Consider the following 14,211-nt stretch of genomic DNA (forward strand, 5'->3'; position numbering starts at 1 on the left):
GGGCCGGAGGGCGGGGCCTGGGGTCGCCGGACCCGCGAGGGGACCGAGTCCCGGGCGAGGGGCCGCGCCCCCGCTCTGCGGCCCCCGCCCCCGCTCTGCGGCCCCCCGTCCCCACCCCCACACAACTTCGCGGCCCGGCGCGGGATCCCGGGGAAGTCTTCGCTCTGCCCTCGAGTCCCGAGTGCCCGGCCCCGCGGTGCCCCCTGCGCCCTTCGACCCGCTCTCCCCTCGAGGTCTGGGGGCGGCGGCTCGGGACGTCCAAACCCAACTCTCGGCCGGAGCCGGAGACTCGAGAATTGCGTTTGGACAATCAGGAGCCGCGGCCCGGACGGGGAGGGTGCGCGGGAGGACCGGGGCCGCGCGGAAGCGGGGACACACGCGCGACGGGGCCCCGCGGGGTGGGGCGTGCGCTGGGGGTGGGGGGCTCGAGGGGCGCAGTGTGCGGTGCGAGTGGGCAGCGGCCTCTTCGGGACCCGAGGAGAGGAAGGAGGCCAGAGAGAGGAGGGGAAGGAGCAGAGCCATCCCCGCTGAGGGCAAGGAGTGAGAGGGATACCGGGAAAAGCGACCGTGACGGGCGATCGGCCGCTAGTCTGAGGTGGGGCTCTAGGACTTCAGCTGAAGCTGCCAGGGGGTGGCCTGCCTCTGGGACAAGTCAGCAGCGGGTCCCCTCGACCCCCACCCCAGTTCCCCCCTACTTCCCTGTCCTCTCCTTCTGTCCGTGGCCAGTCCTTATGTGGGCGCCAGAGTCGATTAGCGCGGACCCCCTCCCCTTCCTCCTCCTCCTCCCAACCCCCTCCCTTCTGCTCTCCTCCAGCCCCTTTCATCGGCTGGTCCATTCCCCTAATCCCGGCCCCCTCCCCTAATCCCCCCCATCCGACCCCAGGCCGGCTGCAGCTATTGTAAGGTGGAGAGAGAGGGGAGGGTGACTGAGAGAAAGGAGAGGGGTGGGGGAGGGCCACCTGTTCCAAGACCCCCTTCCAAGGCCAGGCTGGACACCAGGATGGGGCCAAGATCAAATCACCCTTGAGGACCAGAAGGACCCAAGCAGTTGGGGGAAGGGGACTGGCCTTCTGAACCAGTGAAAGGGGGTGGGCCAGAACCCCTCCCTCCAGAAAGACCCAGAATGTCACGCATACACAGTGACATACACTTTCCTCTCACACCCGGCGGCGGGGGTTGCCCTGGGAGACCAGGCAGTGAAAGGGAACAATCCTTAGGGAAAGGGAAAGGGGGAGGTGGGGAAGGGTCTGAGGGTTTGGACACAAGAAGAACCGGAGGTGGCAGGGAAGAGGATTTGGAATTTATTAGGGTCACAAGCACCCCTGCCTCCCATATTCAGCATTCCTGAGCCATACCCTGCCACCCCTTTGTAGCCTGGGAACTTAGAGTCCTCATCAGCAGGAGGCCAGGCAGAGTGGTGGGGGAGTGAGCAGAGTCCAGGGTCCTCGATGCAGTTACATGAAAAGACCTCCTGGGAGGGGCAGAAACGTTGGGACAGATGCATGGGTGGAGAGAGAAGCAGACTGGGGGTGCCCACTTGTGTGCCTGGCCTCGGGACCCTGTGCCCTTCCCAGGGGCTGCAGGCTCTCCTCGCTTGCTTTCCCATCTGGTCTGGGTGCCACTCTGCCCTCTGCCTCCCCATGAGGGCCTCATACCAGTGACTTCCACTGAGGCCCCTGTGATGTATCCACTATCTTCAGAGGCTAAGAACGCAACCACCTCCGCCACATCTACAGAAAGGACAGGCAGAGTCCCACTTACTTCCTTGGTCTTGAGCAGCCTTAACCAGGCCCCAGGCTTGGTGCTACCCTCAGAGATAGCACAGTGCTTGGGTTCTCCTCATTTGGGGTCCCTGCTCCCCACTCAGGACAGCCAGCCCACTCAGTGCTCACCCTCAGGGCGCCCCATGTGTCCCATCGGGATCATGCTGGTCACCTGTAAGGAAACACTCATGCGGGTGAAAGTTTTCTATCCACTTGTTGGAAGACCCTGCTTTCCCCCTTTTGTCTCTGTCCCTTAGACATTTATGAAGCATTTCCTATTTGCCAGGCACTGTGCCCAGCGTGGTCTCTGCAGCCCAGAGGTTGGGTCTCTGATCCATTCTGCTTCCACCCCTAGCCTCCTACCTTGTCCTTTACTTTCTGTGGCATTTTCTGAGTCATAGGTGTTGCAATGAACCCTGGGAGGACAGAGTTACAGCGGATCCCGTGTCTGTGGAAGGGACAGTGGCTGCTGACTCTTGTGAGGATCCTGAGCTCTCCCTCTGTCCCTATCTGCCTCTGTGAAGTCAGAGTCCCCAAGGTCCAACCCACCGTCCAAGCTCCCGGGCTGCAGTCTGCGTCAGCCCGATCACTCCAGCTTTGGATGCTGCATAGTTTGTCTGCCCCATGTTTCCCACCTGCAGGTGCACCAGAGATGTAGGGTGAGTCCCGAGCAGGGGCCTGGCTCTGTGCCCACTGGGCGGCTGACCTTGTCCCTCTTGACCTGACCTTCGCAACGATGCTGCTGATGTTGATGATGGAGCCATGACTACCACTGGACACCAGGGCCTGCGCTGCAGCCTGAGTAACTAGGAAGATACCCTGGCCGGAGAGGGGTGACAGGAGGAAAGGATCCATCAGCTGAGGTGACAGCCTTCCTCAGCCCTCCAGGGTTGGGTAGCATAAGTTATAGGCTCAGAGGTCACCACCTTGAGGTTGACAGCTATGACTCTGTCCCAGTCATCCTCAGACATTTGGAGCAGGAACTCATCCCGGGTGATGCCCGCACAGGACACGACGACAGATGGTGGGCGACAGAAGCAGGCCTGCGGGAGGGGGAGGTTACGCACGAAAACACCACAAAGAGCCAGGGTGGAAGGGCAGCTTGAGCTTTATCGGGCAAAGGCGCGGGCGTTCACCTGCACTTGTTGCAGCAGGCTCCTCGCAGCCCTGGCCTCAGACACGTCAGCGTGGAAGGCGGTGTGGTTCCCGCAGGGAGTCCCCTCACCGCTCCCCAGCCCACCCAGGAGCTGCACCGTCTGGTGCGCTGCTGCCCCGTCCAGGTCACAGGCGGCCACCGTGGCCCCTTCCCTGGCCAGGCGCGCACAGACCGCGCGGCCGATGCCGCTGCCCGCACCTGGGTGGGAGAGACGCGTGGGGTGGGGGTAGGGGTCAGAGGTCACAGGACGCAAGGGTAGTAAAATTCGGACAAAGGGTCAGAGGCCATGGGACTTGTAGGATCTGGGGGTGCATCCTCTGATATCACGCCGCACCCAACCCGCCCCAGGATAGGACCCCTCAACCTGTGACCAGGGCCAGCGCGGAGCGGAGCCGGAGCTGAGTCGCCATGGCGGGCGGCGGGTGGGCGGGCACACTGCACCCTGGGCCAATGCGAGCGCACGGGGGGTGTAGCAAAGGCCAAGCTGTGGCCAATAGAAGCCACACCAGCCCTGGGCCATCTGCGGTCACAAGCGCCGGCCGACCTCCCAGCGTGGGGGCGTGGCCAGAGGCCAGCACTCCGGGCCTGGGCAATGGGGGGGAACCACAAGGCCCCATTACCCCCCCAAAGAGACAAAGACTGCATATGGGGCGGAAAAGCCAAGAACTTTATTTCCAGTCACTACCCTTCTCCCTCGATTTAAACAGTGATATAAAAAAATGAATAGAAACAAATCAGGCCAACTAACCCTCTCCCACCCCGACCCCAAATCACCCCAAAATCAGGATGCACGATTGATGTTTACTCCGGACTCCTTGTTAGACTCTCTGTTCAGCGCTCTGGTCTTCCCTGACTATCCACCGAAGGAAGGTGGACCTTGGAGAACCATATGTGGCAGCGTGGTCCTCTGAAAGTAAGTGGGGCTGCAGCCACCGGTTATCTATTGTCACTTCTGTCCCTTTAGTCTTCTTCATGGCCTCCCATACCCCCAAGGTAACAATATGGTCAGGCAGTGCTCCCCACTGGTCCCTCCTGCCTCTCAGCCCCACAGCCCCTCTGATGCCCAAGTAGCCACTCTCTTAGGTTTCAACACATTACTGTGGCTGATGTTCCTGCCCAGGGCCTCCAGCACCCCCAGGCCCCTGCCCTGGAGTTAAGGGAAGAGGTCTGGAGCAGGGTGGGTGGGGACGCTGTCTCCCACCCCTCACTCCAGGTGGGCAATCAGCACCATCATGAGGACTCCCCCCAGCAGCCCCAGCACCTCCAGAAGTGACTGCAAAGGTGATGCTTCCCTCAACAGCTCAGGCAACACGGACACTGTTGCCACGTAGATAAAACCACCAGCAGTGAATGGCAGAACCCAGCCGGGACCAGTACCACCAGCAACTGCACTGCCCACTGCCCCTCCTTCGGTGAGAAGGGCACAGGCTGCGCCTGCCAGTGCCCCTACTGCAGTCAGTAGCTGTAGACGCATCGCCTAGTGGGCAGGAAAGAGACAGGCACTCAGCAACAGCTAAGGATGAGCAGTGGTTTAGACGTGGCTGCGCAGGTATGGAGCACATGTGTTTGCAAACTAAAAAGCCAGCTAGAAAAGGGAGGGGGCTTCTGCAATGCACGTTTCCTGAAAACTCTTTTTTTTTTTAATTTTAAAAAAAAAATTTATTTATTTACGTGTGTGTGGCCAGCTCAGCCCACCAGGGGGTGGGGCGGGCTGGCATGTGGTGCTGGGGGATTGAACCGCGGTCCCTGTGCTTTGCTAAGCTTTGTTTTAAGTAGGTGCTTTAGACCACTGAGCCATCTCACCAGCCCTGAAAACTCTTAAAACATCCAGGAGGTTCTTTCCTTAGAACTCTGATTGAGTAAGTGGATGTATTTGTAAGACTTCATCATAAACCATCCAGATGGTTTACAGACCAAATTTCGAGAAATACTGAGGTAGGTTGGGCACAGTGGCTTAGAATCTCAGCACTCTGAGAGGCTGAGCCTGGAGGATCTCAAGTTCAAGGCCAACCTGGGCAATTCAGCAAGATCCTATCTCAAAGAAGTAAAAAGGGCTGGAAATGCAGTTAAGTGAAAGGCCGTGGGTTTGATCTCCAGTACTGCAAAAAATAAAACAAAACAAAGAACTGAGCAGCAGGGTAAAGAAGCTCTTCCCTGTCACTCCTAGTGATGCATTCTCAGGAGCAGCATAGCTCGTGTGGAGCTCGTGACAGGCAGCCTTGGGCTCGCAGTGTGTGAGCAGGGACGTGTACTGATGGCAACTCTGTTTGCTGGACATCTCACCAACCTGCTTTTTGCTGCAGCCAGACTGGACCAAGATGGCAAAGTCTCCGACCTCATGGGGCACTTCATGTAGGAGGACAGTTACTGTGGTCAGGAGGCCCAGCCCTCGGCCCCCACGGAAGGATGCACCAATGGCCAGCCCATCGGTGAAGTTGTGTGCAAAGTCGGCAGCCAAGTTCAGGTACCCAGACACACGCAGGTCTTGTACAGGAGAGGAAGAAAAAACTGTCAGGGAATTTGGTTACCACCAGCCCCAGTCCTGCTCCGCCACTGTCGCATTTCCCCTCTGAGACGGCTTCCCGAGCAGTCCCTCGGCGTTTCCCTGACAGCTGGCATCACCCACAGCACACACTCCAGCCACGATGACCCTGGCCCTTACCTGAACCTGTTTTTTCCTCTTTGGGATTCTGAGGACTTGTGGAGCCATCTTTGGGCCTGGTGTTCCCTCCTCTCCTCTTCCGCAACCCTCCTGCTTCCTTTTCTTCTTCCTCGGAACTGGGTTTCTCCTTTGCAGGATGCTCTGAGGGAAGAAAGGAGTTGGACAAAACGGAGAACAAAAATGTTCTAACGTGTCCTAAAGGGAAGGCTGCACGCTTGCCGCTCATAACATGAGGCGATTCTAAGAGGTCAAGGTGGTTTTTGGTGCAGCTGCTCTTGGGCTCACCCTGCTTTTCATGTCCACGGCTTCTGTGTGCATGACTGTGTCCATGTCCATGACTGTGTCCATGTCCTCCTTTCACATGTCTCACAAATTTCTCCACCACCAGGAAGGCAACAATTCCACTGAGAACCCACAGCCCCACAGACAGAACGGGGCCCTGGCCTAGGAATAGAGGCAGAGACATTAAGGGGAATGGGATCCCATTCCAGGGTATTGTGGACTCCTCAAGTGCAGGAGATAAAAGCATAGGAAGAGATGTTCCCCAGCATCCTGGCCCTGGTAGCCATGTCCTCACCGCTGTGCGAGTGTCCATGTCCAGGCTGCTCCAGTGTGTGGTGAGCATGAGGTTCTGTAGGAAGGAAGAAACAAAGCAAGCTGAGGGCGAGGGACTACCTTGAGAACAGGAAGTCCCATTCTTCCACTGCCACTTTACTATATGTGTCACCCCTATAGCTGTGATACTACACAGTGCTGAGTACCTCACCCAAGGGCTGGGGTGGGGTCACAAAGGAGAGAGGAATCTTACAATCTAAACACTGAAGCACGGTGCAGAGATTACTTACCCAGGGCATGAGGGATAAGGTGCAGGAAGGCATCTCCCAGGAGCCCCCCAGAAGCAAAACTGAGCAAGATCTGGAGCAGAGAGCGATGTCGCGGGGAGTTTGACTCTACTGGGATGAGGAAGAGGACGAAAAATGGAGCTGCTGAGATCAGCACTGTGGCCCCCAGTGCCTGGTGAAGGGAAGTAGGGATCAATGTTGCAGAGTTTCTCAACGATACAAAACCAGTCCCCCTCTCCCCCATCCCCTGGGGACTTACATAGGCCCACAGTGTGACAGTGTCCAGGTCATGCTTGATGCCTGGGGACCCAGGTTCCCCATAGCCTCTATGGCTATGTTCGTGGTCTGATCCATGTCCTCTGTGGTGCGGGTCCTCATGAGAGTGGCCATGGCTGTGGCCATGGTGCAAGTCCCCATGTGAATGTCCATGGTCGTGCCCGTGGGTGTGCCCATGCCAGATGCTCTCATGAGTATGGCCGTGGCCATGAGCATGACTGTGTCCATGGTGGAAATCCTCTTGTGAGTGCCCGTGGCCATGGAAATCCTCTTGCACGTCCTTATGCGAGTCACCGTGAGCCCCGTGTCCAGCCACCAGCAGCCCCAAGGCTTCCCAGGTCAGCAGTCCCACTGCCACCCAGTGTGGGGCCCGCAGGCCTCTGGCCATCACGCTGACCATACGGACAGAGACAGTGATTCCACTTTGACTCTCAATTCCGCTTTAACCCGCGCGTGCCCTCTGTCCACGACTGTGGACTGCTCCCGCATTCCATTCCGTCCCCACCCACAATGTTTCCAAAACCCGTTCTTTTTATCCCGAACGCCTCCCCGATGCGCCCCCCCCAACCGCTCTAGCCTTTAAATGGTCACTTTATGGACTCTCTGGGCCCTCGTCTCTATGACCCATTAGGTGGGGAAAAGGCCTGAAATAGCAGGGAAAAGCAGGGAATCCTCACCGGCTCCGGGGTCCTCTCCTTTCCCGGTCTGTACGGACGTGGCAGTCACGCCTCTATCTCGCGCGTGAGCCGGAAGTTCCGTTCTCCCTCCGCCCCAATACTGTCCCTTTACCAATATGGCAGCCCCCTGGGAGAAGCGGAGCCCTACAGCACCAGCGCGCGTGCGCGAGCGTGAGGTTACCCGAGGGGAGGGTGCGCGAGGCCGGCTAACAGGCCGGAGGAGAAGGCCGGCTCGGTTTCCAACTAGGCGAGGGGGCGGAACTAGCGACGAGACTTCCCGTCTGTACAAAGATGGCTGCCGCAGTGGCGCTGTCATTTTGGTACCGAGCCCAGCGAGGCGCTTAGTGCGGCCCGAGCCAGGCCAGAGGCGCTTCCTCCAGGCCTTCTTCGTGCTCAGCTAGTTCCCCGGCCGGTCCCCGGGGATCCCGGCACCTCTCCGCCGCCCGTCCACTCAGCCGGGAGTCATGTCCTGGGCCGCCCGCCCGCCATTCCTCCCCCAGCGGCATGCCGCAGGGCAGTGTGGGCCAGTGGGGGTGCGAAAAGAGATGCATTGTGGGGTCGCGTCCCGGTGGCGGCGGCGGCGGCTCTGGCTGGATCCCGCGGCGGCGGCGGCGGCGGCGGCGGCCGGAGGACAACAAACCCCGGAGCCGGAGCCGGGAGAGGCTGGACGGGACGGGATGGGCGACAGCGGGCGGGGTGAGTGTCCGAGAGGACGGGCGGGCGAGCCGCCGACCGCGCTCCCGCACCCCTCCCCCACCGCCCCGCGCGTCCCCGGCGCTCCCGCCCCCTTGTTTGTAAACACGCGTCCTCGCCCTCCCGAGGCCTCAGCGCCCTCCCCCCGGGGCGGGGCGGCGCGGGCAGGGGGAGCTGTCGCCCTCCCAGCCGGGCGAGGCCGTCCAAGGGCCCGCGCCCGAGGTCCGGGGCGTGGGAAGGACACGGTTCGCCTCGAGCTTTCGACCTCTGGACTTTGGAAGGCAGCTCCTGCTGCCTAGCAGGGTCTCTTTCGCCTCTTTGCCCTGCACACTCTGGCTTCTGGGTTCTCAGCTGGTAATGGAGGGGTTGGGTGGCAAACCCCACGTGCCGCCCCACCCACGGCGCAGGTCGGCTTGGTGCGACCTGCGTTCATTCAGACCTTTGCTCGCAGTGTTTCCTTGTCTGAACTGCCCTCTTTAGTTAACCCCGGTTCCTACCGCAGGAGTTAAACTGTTTGACAGCTGGGAGTATTGCTGGATTCGGGCATGGCGGGCCTGGGGTGGGGTCGGGGTGAGGTGGGGGGTTTGGAGAGTTAAAGTTTCCAGCTGAATGATTGGAGACTCATACTCTCTCCTGTCTCTGTGTGTCTCTCTGTGCTGTGTGTACCCCTCTCTCAGATTCCAGAAGCCCGGACAGCTCCTCTCCAAACCCCCATTCCCAGGGGGTCCCTCCCTCTTCCCCTTCTGGACCTCCCCTACCCCCTTCAGCCTCATCCCTTGGAGGCTCTGGGGCCCCACCCCCACCTCCAATGCCACCCCCTCCGCTGGGTTCCCCCTTCCCGGTCATCAGTTCTTCCATGGGGTCGCCTGGCCTGCCCCCTCCAGCTCCCCCAGGATTCTCCGGGCCTGTCAGCAGCCCCCAGGTGAGAGATTGTGACCCATCTATTGTCCGCCCACTTTCACTGCCTTGTAACCCTTGATTCTTTTTGAACTTCCTCGCAGCCTGGGGATCTTCCGGTCCCCTAGTTCTGTAGTAGCGCTGAGGTAGCTGATGTGCATACTTCCTCCTTCATTCGTTTTATTTAACTATTTAATACCCTTAATACCTTTACTACTCTTTTCAGCTACCAGTGATTGTCTGCCCATTTGATCCTATCTGCCCTTCCAAGACACATGCCCTTCAGGGCCGCTGTGTTGCTGGTTTCCGGGAGAACTTTCTGTCTGTTCTCCTTGAGGTTGTGCGGTCAGTGCGTGGCCCTTCCAGAAGACTGCAGTGTAGCCAATGCCTTCTGGAATGTGCAGTGCAGGGCCCCGCCTAGTGGTGGGAAGTGATCTCTGTGACCTCTGAGAGATTCTCCTTTCCAGTGTGTCTCCCTGTAACTTCCCTGTTTCCCCTACCTCAGATTAACTCAACAGTGTCGCTCCCTGGGGCTGGGGCTGGCACCCCTGAAGATGTGAAGCCACCAGTCTTAGGGGTCCGGGGCCTGCACTGTCCACCCCCTCCAGGTGGCCCTGGGGCTGGCAAACGGCTGTGTGCCATCTGCGGGGACCGAAGCTCAGGTATGGGGTTCAACATGTAGGCACAGAGGAAGTCTGGGCCAGTTAGCACTGGTGGGAATGCCTGGCTCTGGGGGTTGAGAGGCTGGGGGCGCTAAGGAGGATCAGGTGGGATGGAGGAAAAGTAGTCAGAGGGACAGGAGCTACTGTGGCACTTCTGACAGAGAGTGGGGGTGGCCACAACTCCTTGGTTCCTCCTCTCTGTATCTGGCAAACACCAGCAGGACTTGAACTAAATCTGGCTTGGGGGAGCTGGGCCGTAGTGAGGAGGTGCCCACGCAGCCTTCTTCCTGCGGTTCCCCTTCCCGTGCAGGTAAACACTATGGGGTTTACAGCTGCGAGGGCTGCAAGGGCTTCTTCAAGCGCACCATCCGCAAGGACTTAACTTATTCATGCCGGGACAACAAAGACTGTACGGTGGACAAGCGCCAGCGGAACCGCTGTCAGTACTGCCGCTACCAGAAGTGCCTGGCTACTGGCATGAAGAGGGAGGGTAAGGACCCACTCCACACAGCGAGGCTGAAGGCACTTGGGCTTGTGGCCCTGTCCGGGATGCGGTACTGTTGGCTCTGCCCTCCAGTGGGTGATGTTTGTGCATCCCTCTCCTTAGCGCTTCCCCTGGCACCCTGCTCTGGTCTGCCCTTGGCTTTCCTCGGAGTGGTTCTCTCTTTGGCCTACACCAGCTCCCCACCCCCTAGGGTAGGCTCCCTCTCTCAGTGAGGATGGCCTGTGTCGCCTCTGATCTAAGCAGTTCCTCCTCTCCCGTCCCATACTCTTCTCTGGTCTCTGACTTCCCGTTCTCTGTGACCTTTCCTCTGACATCTGGGCTCAAGTTTCTTAAGCTGCAGACTTCACTGGAAGCTTAGGGGTTGCCTTCCCTCCTTCCTACTGCATCTCCATCTTTTCTGGTCCTAGAGTTCTGAGAGAAGCACTTTAGAGTTTATGAACTCCCTCCTTTTCAGGGGAGGGGCCTGAGGCCCAGCTTTCCCAGGGTCCCCAGTGCCGGCAGAGGGCCGATAGGCCAGGATCAGAACCCAATCTCTGGATTCCCAGGCCAGTATTCGTTTCTGCTGCGACACTTTAGCGAGTCAGAGAGTGCAGAAATTGCCGTCATGCAGGCATGGGTTCAGATCCGGGGCTTGTAAGGTATTGTGTGAACTTAGACAAACTGTCTAACCTTTCTGAGCCCCAAGTTCTTCATCTCTAAAGGTGACAACAGAGCTGCAGTGTCGTTAGGGTTCCGGTGGCTGTTACAGCACACGGGCCATCTCCTGCTGCCCAGGCGGCCCTCTGCTCAAGCGCTGGCTTCCTCCCCACTTCCTTAGCCCTCTTCTTCCCACGCGCATCACATCTGTCCTTCTGTAACCTCTGCTTGTGGACTGCCCTGGTCCACCTTTCCTAGAGAACCCCCAGTTGCAATAAATATCTCCCAGGAGACAGTGGGCCCTGGTAAGACTCCAGAATCTCTCAGGATCCCCATGTTTGGCGCTTACTGTTCTGTTTTCTCTTCTCCCGTCCCCACCCTGCAGCGGTACAGGAGGAGCGGCAGCGAGGGAAGGACAAGGACGGGGATGGGGAGGGTGCTGGAGGAGCCCCCGAGGAGATGCCCGTGGACAGGATCCTGGAAGCAGAGCTTGCTGTGGAGCAGAAGAGTGACCAGGGTGTTGAGGGTCCCGGGGGAACCGGGGGTAGCGGCAGCAGTGTGAGTGATGGCATTGACCTCTTCTCCTTTGTGGCCGGGGTTGCAGGGAGGGAGTCTAGGTCTGTCCTGTGTCCCCACTGGTCTCCTTTGTACTCTCCACACTGCCTGGGATGGATGGAGTCACCTCAGCCTTACAAGCCCTGAGGTGGGTGTGCCACTCCCTCTATCCACACTCCCAGTGGAAGAGACACAGGCTGGTCCCAAAGAAATACTTGTTTACGCGAATGCTAGAAGAGAAGCCCAATTGATAGGGTTTGCTTTGGATGGGCACCAGGAAGATTGTATCTAAGGATGGGTGTCAAATCTTACAAGGAGTGCATCCAGCCTACTACCAGACCGTTCATAAATCTTATCCCTTTTCCCTGCAGCCAAATGACCCTGTGACTAACATCTGTCAGGCAGCTGACAAACAGCTGTTCACCCTTGTTGAGTGGGCAAAGAGGATTCCCCACTTTTCTTCGTTGCCTCTGGATGACCAGGTCATATTGCTTCGGGCAGGTCAGTGACCTTGAAGCCCCTTGACCTCTTGACATTTGACCCTTCTCTGGCCTTCTGACCTCCAGTAACCCCAGTGGCCTTAACTTATATACTCAAGGAGCCATGTGTGCTGGTCTGACCACCCCTTTCCCTCTCTTCCCCTGCTGGGCCTTGACCCCGTGGCCTGATCTCTGGCTCCTGACCCTGCTGCCCCACCTAGGCTGGAATGAGCTCCTCATTGCCTCCTTTTCCCACCGGTCCATTGATGTCCGGGATGGCATCCTTCTTGCTACGGGTCTCCATGTACATCGAAACTCAGCCCATTCCGCAGGCGTGGGAGCCATCTTCGACCGGTCAGTGGATCTGGCCTGGGCTGGCCTCTTGGTTGAGGGGGTGGGGCTGTAGGCTGGTCCAGGTCCAAGGCTGGCTGAGCTGTGACCTTTGAGTGACCTGCAGGTCCCTCTCCAGGGTGCTGACAGAGCTAGTGTCCAAAATGCGTGACATGAGGATGGACAAGACAGAGCTTGGCTGCCTGCGGGCAATCATTCTGTTTAACCCAGGTAAGAGCACTGCCACCAAGGCCATCTTGGAGCCACCTCTGCTCTGGAGGCTCCTAAGATACCCAGCTGTCCCCTCAGTAAGACCCTCAGCCCAGAACCTCCCAGTGGGCAGAAGCAGAACTACTAGCAGATCCTTGCCCTCTGCTCCCTTCCCACAACCCACTGGGTCTGCCATCAGGCAGAGGCCCAGCCACAAAGCCTAAAGGGGCGCCCTGGGGCCCCACCTGCGTCTGTCCTGTCTTCCCTGCCGGGCCAGATGCCAAGGGCCTCTCCAACCCCAGCGAGGTGGAGATCTTGCGGGAGAAAGTGTACGCGTCGCTGGAGACCTACTGCAAACAGAAGTACCCTGAGCAGCAGGGACGGTGAGGGGCTTGGAGGACCCCAGCATGGAGGTAGGGTGGGTGGGAGGGGTGCGGGGCTGGTCTGTGCCTCTTTCTTCATTCTTTTTTCCTGCTCCACCTCAGGTTTGCTAAGCTGCTGCTGCGTCTTCCTGCTCTCCGGTCTATTGGCCTTAAGTGTCTCGAGCACCTGTTCTTCTTCAAGCTCATTGGTGACACCCCCATCGACACTTTCCTCATGGAGATGCTTGAGGCACCCCACCAGCTGGCCTGAGCACCCCCTCACAACGGAGGGGCACCTTCCAGGAGGACTCCCTGGGGCAGAGGGGAGGGGCCACGTTCCCAGACCCAGCCTCAAGCAAGCAGATTGGCACACAGGATCCTCAGCCCAAGTCAGAGGGGACTGAAGATCCCTGTGACATCTTTTTGGGGTCTTGAGTCTCGGGATTTTTGCGGTCTCCCATGGTTTGGGGTGAATATCACCCCTCCTTTCTCCAGCACATAGCACTGGCTGTGCTCTGAGGACCCTGCTTCCTTTTCACTTGGCCTCAATTCCATCTGAGAGCCAAGATGGGGAACTCTCCAGGGGATGGGAGTTGGGGGCAGGCCCCCCAAACTGATGGATGTGGACGTAGGGCCCTAGAGGCCGTCTGGCTTCCAGCCCCAGCAGGTAGGGGCTCTGGGAGGGGAGGAGCTGTGGTGGAGACCTGTCTGGACTGCGTGATGGTGCCTCACCTGCAGTCTGACAGAAGCAGGGGTGCTGGTGGTGCGGGGCCCTGCGATGCAGGAACCTGTGTATTTTTAATTCACTCTGAGGGTGGGACTCGTGGTTAGACTCAAAGAAGTACTGTACTTTCCCAGCCCAGCTGAGATGCCTGTGCTGGCCTGGGGCTTGGGCATGGTGGCTGAGGTCAGCCTGGGCCCCAGGCCCAGCTTTCCTCACACTCCTGTGTGGGCTGGGAAGGCCCCCGGATCGCAGCAGGTCAGTGGGCAGCGGAGGTCCTGGTCCTTAGCGCTGCTCCAGCCCATGGCTGCAGGGACCCCAGCCTGCAGAGCCTGAGGTGCATGAGGTTTGCCCTGCATCTGTTCTTGGGGTCCTTTCTCCCTTCCTCACACATAAAATCGCTTTCAAATTAAACTTGCTGGTGTCTGGACTGAGGTGATTCAGGGATGGTCGGCCAGGCACCGGCCTGGGGGATATCCGGCCGGGCACTCCGCAGGCTCCCTGGACGCTGTGCCGCCGCGGCTCCCTGGGGCCCGAGTGGCAGCGCAGGGTGGGGGACACAAGGGCGCTTTGTCGGGGAGGGGGAAGTGGGTGTGCCAGCCGGGGGCGGAGCCAGCGCTTCTCAAAGGCGCCTTGTTCCTGTGCCCGGCCAGCGCCAGGGGCGGCGGCGCCTCACTTGCTCCTGCCTCCTCAGGGCGCGCTGCGGGCTCCGGGCAGACCCGGCGCCGTGCCCGCCCGAGGGGGCGCGCTGGGCGAGGCGGCCTCCCCAGGCGCTGCCCGCCCGC

The 14,211-nt window shown here is 59.3% G+C and overlaps 3 protein-coding genes across 7 annotated transcripts; 1 reads left to right on the plus strand and 2 right to left on the minus strand.

The window, feature by feature from the left end:
• Positions 1 to 1,278: 1,278 nt before the first annotated feature.
• Positions 1,279 to 3,344, minus strand: Hsd17b8 (hydroxysteroid 17-beta dehydrogenase 8). Its single transcript, XM_004624250.1, has 9 exons — positions 3,284 to 3,344; positions 2,900 to 3,117; positions 2,690 to 2,806; positions 2,490 to 2,582; positions 2,313 to 2,398; positions 2,127 to 2,211; positions 1,893 to 1,935; positions 1,656 to 1,730; positions 1,279 to 1,471 (listed from the first exon to the last, which is right to left on the minus strand). Exons 1-9 carry the CDS (start codon positions 3,327 to 3,329, stop codon positions 1,455 to 1,457), a joined length of 780 nt encoding a protein of 259 aa, XP_004624307.1. The 5' UTR covers positions 3,330 to 3,344; the 3' UTR covers positions 1,279 to 1,454.
• A 221-nt stretch (positions 3,345 to 3,565) lies between these two features.
• Positions 3,566 to 7,489, minus strand: Slc39a7 (solute carrier family 39 member 7). The gene is made up of 8 exons (XM_004624251.2): positions 7,377 to 7,489; positions 6,683 to 7,091; positions 6,427 to 6,595; positions 6,159 to 6,212; positions 5,867 to 6,025; positions 5,582 to 5,722; positions 5,207 to 5,403; positions 3,566 to 4,396 (listed from the first exon to the last, which is right to left on the minus strand). The coding sequence occupies exons 2-8, from the start codon at positions 7,085 to 7,087 to the stop codon at positions 4,124 to 4,126; spliced, it is 1,398 nt and encodes a 465-aa protein (XP_004624308.1). The 5' UTR covers positions 7,088 to 7,091; positions 7,377 to 7,489; the 3' UTR covers positions 3,566 to 4,123.
• A 140-nt stretch (positions 7,490 to 7,629) lies between these two features.
• On the plus strand, positions 7,630 to 13,834 carry Rxrb (retinoid X receptor beta). Of its 5 annotated transcripts, none has more exons than XM_004624252.2 (10): positions 7,630 to 8,072; positions 8,747 to 8,991; positions 9,472 to 9,628; positions 9,939 to 10,118; positions 11,155 to 11,327; positions 11,696 to 11,825; positions 12,025 to 12,157; positions 12,261 to 12,364; positions 12,621 to 12,726; positions 12,829 to 13,084. In XM_004624252.2, exons 1-10 carry the CDS (start codon positions 7,841 to 7,843, stop codon positions 12,974 to 12,976), a joined length of 1,608 nt encoding a protein of 535 aa, XP_004624309.1. In that variant the 5' UTR covers positions 7,630 to 7,840; the 3' UTR covers positions 12,977 to 13,084. The 5 variants fall into 5 exon arrangements, with proteins under 5 accessions (XP_004624309.1, XP_004624310.1, XP_023576784.1 ...); XM_004624253.2 differs by having other exon boundaries at positions 12,273 to 12,364; XM_023721016.1 differs by having other exon boundaries at positions 7,668 to 8,072; positions 12,646 to 12,726; positions 12,829 to 13,834.
• The last annotated feature ends 377 nt before the right edge of the window (positions 13,835 to 14,211 follow it).

The sequence above is a fragment of the Octodon degus genome, unplaced genomic scaffold, assembly GCF_000260255.1.
Source record: "Octodon degus isolate 3935 unplaced genomic scaffold, OctDeg1.0 scaffold00005, whole genome shotgun sequence".
Taxonomy (NCBI): domain Eukaryota; kingdom Metazoa; phylum Chordata; class Mammalia; order Rodentia; family Octodontidae; genus Octodon; species Octodon degus.

What these genes read in the sequence shown, in the direction of transcription:
- Hsd17b8 (XM_004624250.1), bottom strand. Translation starts at nt 3,329, where the DNA reads ATGGCGACTCAGCTCCGGCTCCGCTCCGCGCTGGCCCTGGTCACAG. An exon ending in CGCGCTGGCCCTGGTCACAG is followed by an intron (nt 3,118 to 3,283) that starts GTTGAGGGGTCC and finishes TCTCCCACCCAG; the next exon opens with GTGCGGGCAGCGGCATCGGC. An exon ending in ACACATGGGGCGCCCTGAGG is followed by an intron (nt 1,731 to 1,892) that starts GTGAGCACTGAG and finishes TCCTTTCTGTAG; the next exon opens with ATGTGGCGGAGGTGGTTGCG.
- Slc39a7 (XM_004624251.2), bottom strand. Translation starts at nt 7,087, where the DNA reads ATGGCCAGAGGCCTGCGGGCCCCACACTGGGTGGCAGTGGGACTGCTG. An exon ending in CCTTATCCCTCATGCCCTGG is followed by an intron (nt 6,213 to 6,426) that starts GTAAGTAATCTC and finishes TCCTTCCTACAG; the next exon opens with AACCTCATGCTCACCACACA. An exon ending in AGAGGAAAAAACAGGTTCAG is followed by an intron (nt 5,404 to 5,581) that starts GTAAGGGCCAGG and finishes CTCCTGTACAAG; the next exon opens with ACCTGCGTGTGTCTGGGTAC.
- Rxrb (XM_023721016.1), top strand. Translation starts at nt 7,841, where the DNA reads ATGTCCTGGGCCGCCCGCCCGCCATTCCTCCCCCAGCGGCATGCCGCA. An exon ending in CCGGGGGTAGCGGCAGCAGT is followed by an intron (nt 11,328 to 11,695) that starts GTGAGTGATGGC and finishes TTTTCCCTGCAG; the next exon opens with CCAAATGACCCTGTGACTAA. An exon ending in AATCATTCTGTTTAACCCAG is followed by an intron (nt 12,365 to 12,645) that starts GTAAGAGCACTG and finishes CTCCAACCCCAG; the next exon opens with CGAGGTGGAGATCTTGCGGG.